This window comes from Solanum verrucosum, unplaced genomic scaffold (assembly GCF_900185275.1).
Source record: "Solanum verrucosum unplaced genomic scaffold, falcon-dt-bn FXZP01000048.1, whole genome shotgun sequence".
NCBI classification, from domain to species: domain Eukaryota; kingdom Viridiplantae; phylum Streptophyta; class Magnoliopsida; order Solanales; family Solanaceae; genus Solanum; species Solanum verrucosum.
This window is the reverse complement of record NW_026020157.1, coordinates 4,200,488-4,209,846: the sequence shown is the minus strand read 5'-3', so window position 1 is coordinate 4,209,846 and position 9,359 is coordinate 4,200,488. Positions and strand designations below refer to the sequence as shown.

The following is a 9,359-nucleotide window of genomic DNA, read 5'->3' as shown; positions in this document are numbered from 1 at the left end:
CCACTTGATATTGCGACGACCACATCGCATTATTGTTGCATAAACTCTCAGATCTTATATTTGAATAGCCACAAGTCCTCATTTCATTCCCATGTAGCTTCTTCCGATGATTTACCCTTCCAATAGACATGGAACACGACAACGACTTCTCGTCTCTATCTCCCTCAAAACTTGTAGTGGTTTTCAAGAACATCGGCCCTTCCTTTTTTAACCCCTTTACAAGTTGTATAGCCAAAAGTTGTGTTTGCCCTTGTGTCTTTGGTACCTTAACTGGGGCACCATACGTGATCCTTCTCGCTCCATGGCCAAGAGTCGTTGGAGATAGGGATCGATCATTGTGTGACATTTCTGGAAGAACTCTTGCCCAAGAATTATGTCAAAGATGTCTAAAGGAACAACAGTAAAGTTGGTTTTACCTTGCCACTTGCCTAACGTAATGCTTACTCCATGAGCGACTCCGCACACCAGAGTTAGTGGTGTGTTGAGTGTTGACCGTCTTGAGGTGGGTATTACTTGGACTATAACTCAACCCCAACTTTGTTGTTGCGGTCTTGGTCATGACGTTGGCCTCCGCACCTGTGTCGACCATAGCACGAGTGGGTCGTCCATTGATCTTAATGTCTACATACTGTATGTCGTATTCTTTCGACTTCTTTGATTGCTTTGTGATAGCTCTGCATAGTCCAATCATGCCAAACTACGTCGTGCCCGAACCTTGCCCTCATTCTTGTGCATCTCTCTCCCACCGTTCCCGTAATATGGCACCAAGGTTCTTCAGTTTAGGGCATCTTGCATAGCCATGCGGCCCACCACATATGTAGCAATTGTTTCCTTCCTCTCAGCATCGCTTTGACATCCAAACTTCTTGCCATCAGACTTAGAGGTGTCATGATTCTTGGGATGTGGCTACTGTTCCTTTCTTTTGCCACGATCTCCCCAACCTTGGTTCTGACTACCTCTCATCTCCTCTCCTCTCCTCTCCTCTACCTTTGTCATGCTTGTCATGCCTAAAGTCTGTCAAAGTTTTGGCCTGCGTGATGGTTTCATCAATAGTCCTAACATGTCCACGTTTCAACTGCGTCTTGGCTCATCCATGAGTGGAACAACATATCTTTATTCATGAGATTGGGAATTCGGAGCATGAGGGTGGTGAGCTGCTTCACTTATGCTCGTATGTTTCATATTTGCTTCAATTCTCTAAATCAGCAATTTACCTCATAGATGACGTTGTTGGGAAAGAAGGCCTTCTTGAATTCAACTCGAAATTGCTCCCATGTGTTGATGGTGCAAAGCCCATTCCCTATTTCTGACTCATTTTGCTTCCATCATAGCATGGCCATTTCCGAGAGGTATAATACGACAGTGTTGATCTTGTTCTTGTCGCTCTTCACTTTGTTACACTTGAGTAATTCTCCAAGTGCCAAAGGAAATTCTCCACCTTTTGCGCGCGTCACGAGCGCCTTTGAACATCGATGGCTTGGGAGCCTCAATCTTGGCCTCCTTGTGATCCTGTCTCCATTGCACGTCACAGATCCTGAAGCTTCAATTTCTCGAGCGCTTCCAAGTTCCATCTCGGCCTTCCTGGTTTCAATTGTGCTTAATGCATCCATGAGCCAACACTCCAAGGAAGTAATGATTTCCTTCCTCTCATATTTTGCATCCTTACACCCCTCCAACTCCTTACGGATACTGTCATTCTCCTCTATGATCCTAGTGTGACGACCCAACTTCACCCTAGAGGGTTGACATAACGCCATTCTAACTTTATAGATTGTATCAAGAATCTTCGATTGAAGTTGACTGCGAAAGTACATCAAGACGTGCCTATGAGATGGAACTACACTTTTCTTATGCTTGAGAGTGCTATTCCATATCGTTGGCCTTTTTTGACTTCAAGTTACTTGATGCAGATTTTGAATGTTGTCCTTCAGAAATGGATTGGAATAAGGCAGAAACAATAGCCAATTCCTAAAGCCTTTTGATGAAATCACTACTCTATTTTCGGGAAATCAATATCCAATGGCCAACTTGTTTTCTCATTAAGTGTGGAAAATTGACTTGTTGATAATGGAGAGAAAAATAGTCAACATTCTGATATTAAAGAAATGGTGGAGGAAATGGAAAAGAAATTTACAAAGTATTGGCAAGAGTATACTCCAGTTTTGTCTTTGGCAGTCGTTCTTGACCCTCGATACAAGTGGAAATTCGTGAAATTTTGCTTTTCAAAACTTGACTCTTTGACTTGTAATGAAAAGGTGAAGGCTGTTGAAGATAATTTGCACCAATTGTTTGAGTACATGAAATCTCCAGCATCTAGTAGTGCATTGGTGGGAAGTCCAGTTGATGAATGTGATACTGAGATGAGAGATGAAATGGATGAATTTCATTTGTTTGCAAGTCAGACATAATCTAATTCGGAAAAAACACAATTACAACTATATTTGGAACAGCAAGAGCATGTACTTGACTGCAAGGGGAATGCTAATCTAGATGTACTCAAATTTTGGAAAGATAACATGAATAGATATCCTGAGCTATCACTGATGGCAAAAAATGTTTTAAGTATACCTATTAGTACTGTTGTGTCTGAATCAACGGTCAGCATTGGAGGACGAGTAATTGGAAGATATCGAAGTTCAATCTTACCGGAAAATGCAGAAGCCAAGTTGTGTGCTCAAGATTGGCTCTATGGACATGGAGGTATAATTTACTCATGTTGATATGTATTATGACATTTTTTTTCTTTACTCTTTCTATGTAGTTATCAATTCTGTTTTGTCTATTTATAGCGGGCTGATGATTCTAATTAAGATGATATTGCAATTGATGTGGAGAGCTAGCTGCTAGGTTTTGAATGCTAATCATCGTTATTGCAATCGTTAGTAACTTAGTATATCCTCCTAGATTTGATTTACTGTCTAGAGTAGGCTATGAACAATGTAGATTCTAGGAAATGCACCTTTGCACTTGACTAAAAGATTGACATATTTTCATATAACAAACAACACAGAAGCTGTCAATTGTCAAGTTGCATTCCTTGTGTTTCTCTATTTTATTGGAAGGGTGGTGTTCAGAGGGGATGTAACTGAAATTTTGACTACTAGAGTTCCAGGTTTCCAGTTGCATGGGTTCTGCCTCTCTATTCATGATAAGGACAGATTGATCTTCGGTTGTTTGCTTCAAACTTTGTTAGTACAATCTGGTGTAACTAGGAGATCATTCCTTGAAGAATCTAACACAGTCTAGAGCAATCAGTCACTTAACTCTACAAAGATATTGAATTAAGACATGTTCTTTCTAGCTTTGAAAGGTGTATTATGACGAATTCATTTTTATCTTGATTGTACTATAAGATAAAAAGGTCAAAACAACAACAACAAATCCAATTTAATCTCACAAGGTGGGATTTGGGGAGAGTAGAATGTATGTAGACCTTACCCCTACCTTATGGAGATGAGTTATGTGCCAGCCGAGAAACGACCTCAGGTCGGTACCGTCACAGGGTACTATTCCACCACTGGTGTTTGATTATACAAAGGTCAAAGCATCAAAAGAATTTATGTAGCCACTGACTCACTGCTCATAACATGTTTGCACAGCTAGTGTGCAACTTCAGTTCATAAAGTTCTTCCACAAATACAGGAGCATACAGTAGCTTTAGTTTAGTACCTAATGCAGGTGATCAGAGTAGCTCTTTCAACTCAAAGTTTTCTCCAACTAACTCGAGCTCAGTACACTCGACAAAAGCTTGATACCACCTACAGTGCATCCATTCTTGATGTCTCATAATTAGGCCATTTGTTGAGTTAAATCGATCACTTGTTGACATAATTTGCAATATGATAAACTCTGTGTTTTCAGGATCTTGCAAATGTTGGAGCCACCAAGAAGTCAACTTCTGTATTTTGGTATTGACAAAGCCTATTAAGGGGGAACTTGGGCAGGAAAATCAAGAGAAACTGAAAGAAGATTATGATCAAGTTGTACCCGAAAGCTGATATATTTAGGCTAGAATACTTCATTTGATTTTGTGTTGGGAGAGCTTCTTTTTTTGTGGGATTGAATTTTTTATTATCATAAACTAGTTTCAGAGCTTAAGCAATATCGCTTAGTTTTTTTTTTGTCTGTGTGTAGTCTATTTTTCTCATACAATATGTTTATATTGTTTGTAATGACTTTGTTTTGTATTCCAGCTGGCTCTTTGTTCATAATTAATCTTTGGTATCTCCATCTTTGTATTTAAATTTTAGTCATCATCTTCCTTTAAATTAAAGGAGGAAGTTGGGTGAATCTGTTGGGAAAGATTGTTGCTTTCTCTGGAAGTGAATATGTTGAAAATTAAAGGAGGAAGTTGGGTCAAGTTGGGCGGGTTGGGTTATGACCCGTTACTTGACCTGTTTTGACCCAACCCCTTTGGGACCCAAGTAAATTTGGGTTGGGTTGGGTTGGGTCTTGACCCATTTTAACCCATCTAATTTTAACCCAACCCATCCAATTGCCACCCCTACGTTCCCCCCAATCCCCTACCCTTATTTCTGAATAAGCACAATTAGACTTCAAAGTCAGGAGACCTTAATCTGCAGAGTGAAAGATGGCCAACAGAAGGGGGCTTAGTCTTGAAGAAACTAACCAGAAAGAGACTTTCAAAGAACCAGTTCTCTAACAGGCAGGGAGTAAAAAATTTCCAATCATCGTTTCCTGACCAAACCTAACACCACTTAAATTTAGTCATTTCTTTCCTTTTACCTCTTCAATGTAGTCATATTTTCATTCTTACTATTAGCTTATACTCTACCTTTTTCCTTTCTCTTTTTTACTATTGAGTGAAGGGAGAACATAGCCATCCTAGATAAATATGTGCAGTCAGAAGCATTAAAATTCTCTAGAATACAGGATCTCTGACTCTCTGTAATGTAGAGAGGTCCAGAATTAATCTATATCAAGTACTCCCCTGGCAAAAATGGGTAAATACAGCAACTCGGAAAAGGAAGCATAAGTATTTTATAACCAAATACCTTGATTCCCAGGTTTCTATGCCAGAATTGGCAGTCAGCAGCCCCACCAGCCATTGTGCCAAGCATATATGGATTAATTTCAATGATTTTCTTCACAGATTGAGATGCTGCAAAATATTACAAGGAAAGGAAGATATTTCTTAAAAGGTCAGGCCAAATCAAAAGAACTGCAATAGATCAAGAAATAACACTTAAAAGAGTATTTGCATCGTCCAAACAAAGTAGAAGTGTATTTTACCTAAATTTGGAATAAACATTCCTCTAGTGAAGAACTTGACAGTCAACTATGACACACCCAAAACTAAAACATATCCAAGTCTCGTATAGCATAACTCCATAACACAACCTATAAAAGTTGAAGTTAATTAAAGTTTTGTTTCAGGTACCCAATAAATCAGACTTTTCTTTTCTGATCAATAAGAAATCAGATTATGTCTCTATTTATCCAAACACCTTGCTGCTTAAGACAATAATTCCAAGTTCTAGTCATTGTACCAATAACTATAGTGACATTGACAACAGAACCATACTCTTAAAAAGGTATAGCATATGACAGAGAGATAAACTTGAATAAGCCACAGAAGAAATTTTGTAGAACGTGGAAATTTTTAAAACCAATTACATTTTATGCTCAAACCGGGTAAATATAGCTTCACTTGCACCCAAAAAGAAAAAAACTCAATCATGAAAATAATGAGGTCTTGCATGTCCCGTATCAAGTCATTTGGCAGGGGCACAGGGTAGGCAGTAAGGTCACAACAGCCATTGACAAATGGATGCTCATAACAGTAGAAGAGTTGATAAGTAATTAAAGAATTTCTTCACATTGTTTAACATAAAGACAATAATGAGCAAAGGGGTTTACATATATATCCTCCCATGCTAGCCCGAGAATCAGCAGCAACCATGACACCTCCTTTAAAAATGAAAGCAAGGGTTGTGGTTCCCTTCGCAGGCTTCACCATTTGGATTGCTTCTTTTTGAAAACCATCAAACTAAAAGAACATACAGGATAAAAAGTAAACATAGTTAGAGAATTAGGACTTCATAGATCCCCAATTAATTTGATATAATCGGACACAACAGAAAAATAGTCAGACTCACATTAGCAGTATTAGGAAGATGGAATGATGGAGAATTCGAAATTCCATCAAACAGCTCAGAAGACTCCCCTCGAAGTGGGGCACTTGGTTCAAGTCCGCTAAAATCGATCTTCATCATTTACAACCTTTAGCTACAATAATTGATAAATCAAATACATTTCACTCTGTAATACTTAACAATCGTGGTAGACAAAAAACCTGATTGATTATTAAGAGAGAACCTAACTATCAAAGCTTTCTAACGTACTAAACTTAACTCAAGATATTCCATATAGCCTCAGTAGGATTAAAGCGAGCAATTGATATCAAATGCTGATAGTTCATAGTTAGAAACCAAAAATGGTTACTGATAATAGGAAGGTTTGGGATATAAGGATCAGATGTTAATGAAGTGGCTTAATGGTCGATAAAGTGGGTTGAGAACATGAGGTACGGGGTTCAAATTCGAGCGGAGACCAAAACTACTAGGTGATTTCGGTGCATACGAGTTGTCCCAGACAGCACGGTTATCAACAAAATTAAGGGTTAAAATTTTTAACAAGGACAAACCTAAAGATTATTTATTCCTATCAGGTTATTAATATTTATCACTTCCATAGCTCAAAAAGCATCATAAAAAATTTCCCTCTTTCATGGCATCATACTTCTTTTATCTGTGCTTCTGAGAATAGTTCTCAAAACATTGCTTACTAACACCCTAAGGCAACTGACTACACCATCAAAAATTTCAGTATTATAACATGGCAAGCAAAGCAACAAGGGCGGCTAGTGCCTTTAAGCCCAAAAAATAAGGCTCAAATTTACAAATCTTCAAAGAACCAAAAAAAAACCCCAAATTCAGTTCGAAAAAGGAAGCTCAAATACGAAAACATACCCAAAATGCACAAAAAAAGAAATAAATTCGAGCAAGAAGCAAGGCAAGATTAAACGAAGAACCAAAAGCACTGAACAGCCAAAAGATGAAGGAGATACAAACATAAAAAAGACGACCAGATCTGATGAAGGCGATGTAAAATGCTACTCCCTCAGATTTCATGAAATTTCGATACTTTTTTTCATTATTCAAAATAATTAAATTTTTTAAAGCTGTAATTGATATTTTTATTTATTTTTTTATATTTACCTTTTCTTTTGATGAAGGTTTTTTTTTTTGTAGTAGATAAATTATAGTATTTATATTTTCACAAAGGTCAATAATAAAAAATATGATTTAAATTATATTTAATAGATGTGCATTACTTCACAAATTCAATTAATATGAAATGTATAGAGTATTAATTGTGAGAAGCACCGTATTATCCAATAGCACACTTGGAAGAAACAAAATACCCTAAGTAGAAAACAAAATGGAAAAACTATATAGTAAGACAAATATATGCTATGCATTTATTATATATATAACTATAGTTTGATAAAATTATAATTCGCAAATATAATAGCTATTTTCCAATTTAAAAGTGTATCTTCCCATTAGTGTATTTCTAGGCTTAATTTCACGCATTGTATATTTAGGGAAAACTACACTAATTGGACATAAATACAAACTAATTACCATCTCATAGCCAACCCTTAAGTAATTCCCTAAGAGGTCGTTTGGTAGAGTGTAAAATGCTTGTATTAGTAATGTTTGCATTAATAATACTTGTATCAGTAATGTTTGCATTAATTATAGATAGACTATGCATATGTAATGTTTGATTTGGTGCATTAAAAATAACATGCATTGCATAAAAAGTTTTATTTACAAAGATACCCTTCACAATTATGGTAAAAAAAATATAAAAAATATTTTAAGGGGCAATTGGGTCTTTAACCATGCTAATGCATGGATTAAAATCGTTGCATTACTAATACCTAGAAATTCATGATAGTAGTAATACACAATAGAGTGTATAACGAATGCAAGCATTAGTCTAACATAAGTTCGAAAAATGTACCAAACAAGGTATTAGTAATATACAAAGCTAATGCATGCAATATTTTTCCTAATACAGTTGACCAAACGACCCCTAAATGTCCATGCAGCCTGTGTGCCCCCTTTCTAGCCTAGTCTCAGTTGACCTTTAGTTTGTTTGATACCATCACACTATCATTCAATTATTTGTGCAATTCTTCTTAAATTTCTATTATGGTATCACTGAATATTTTAGAAGTGTTTCATTAAGGATTGATGATTGACTTGGTGAAACAGTGATTGTTCGTCAATTATACAGTTTCAATAATATGATAATATATGAATATATTGTGGTAGTTTCATTCATTATACCATCAAAGGACTTAGGAAAACATTTATGATACAATCACAACATATATATATATATATATATATATATATATACTATAATGGTGTCATTCATTATTTGTGCAATTTTATGTAATGTAATAAATTGTTATGGTATCACTGAAGATTTCAGAAGTCTATCATTAAGGATTCATGATTGACTTGGTAAAACAGTGGTTGTTCCTCAATTATACCATCTAAATATCATGATAATATATTAATATATTGTGGTAGTGTCATTCATGTATGAATGACTTAGGAAAATCATTATGATACTGTCACAGTATATATATACTATGATGGTATCATTCAGTATTTGTGCAATTTTCCCTGAATGTCTAGTTGTTCCTCTATGATACCATAACAGTATGTCATATATTGTTACTGTATCATTGAGGATTTAGAAGTTCCACATTGGGGATTGACTTTATGAAATAGTGGTTATTCCTCAATGGCTTAAGTCATTCGTGGCCACTCAAAAATGTCTACATATTTCACTTAGATACCTCAATTAAGACTAGTATCTATTGAACACCTTATTTGTTCAAAAGTCATTCCTATTAAACACAAAATGCTGACATAGCGAAAAAAGTGTGTTCCACCCTCCTTAAGCGCATTAAGCAATTGAAATATTTTATTCTATTTTTTATTTTCCAACTTATACAGGTAAAATTTTTAAAAATTAATTAACTAAAAAAAAGAAAAAAGAAGAAGAAGAAGAAAACGTCGTCTTCTTCCCCAATTTAGCCATCTCTTTTCATCATCTCCTTGCCCCTCCACCTCTCTCTCTCTCTTTCTTTCTTTCACTCTCTCCAATTCTTTCTCCTTTTTTCCTCTTTCTTTTGAAGTTACTATATAGATCTAAATCTCATATTTTTCGGCATAACTTCATTTTTTCTGATGAAGATAACGCGAATTGATTTTTTTTCCGATAAAAGTTATTATTTTAGATATAATTAT

General features: G+C 35.9%; 1 protein-coding gene across 1 annotated transcript; it reads right to left on the bottom strand.

Moving 5' to 3' along the window:
- Nucleotides 1-4,927: 4,927 nt before the first annotated feature.
- Nucleotides 4,928-6,280, bottom strand: LOC125828365 (proteasome subunit beta type-5-like). Its single transcript, XM_049507679.1, has 3 exons — nt 6,120-6,280; nt 5,881-6,010; nt 4,928-5,122 (listed from the first exon to the last, which is right to left on the bottom strand). The coding sequence occupies exons 1-3, from the start codon at nt 6,234-6,236 to the stop codon at nt 4,935-4,937; spliced, it is 435 nt and encodes a 144-aa protein (XP_049363636.1). The 5' UTR covers nt 6,237-6,280; the 3' UTR covers nt 4,928-4,934.
- Nucleotides 6,281-9,359: the final 3,079 nt, after the last annotated feature.

Excerpts from the sequence above, each read along its gene's own strand:
- LOC125828365 (XM_049507679.1), bottom strand. The coding sequence starts at position 6,236 with ATGATGAAGATCGATTTTAGCGGACTTGAACCAAGTGCCCCACTTCGA. Across the intron at positions 6,011-6,119 it reads ATCTTCCTAATACTGCTAAT|TTTGATGGTTTTCAAAAAGA; the intron begins GTGAGTCTGACT and ends ATGTTCTTTTAG. Across the intron at positions 5,123-5,880 it reads TAGCATGGGAGGATATATAT|CATCTCAATCTGTGAAGAAA; the intron begins GTAAACCCCTTT and ends AATATTTTGCAG.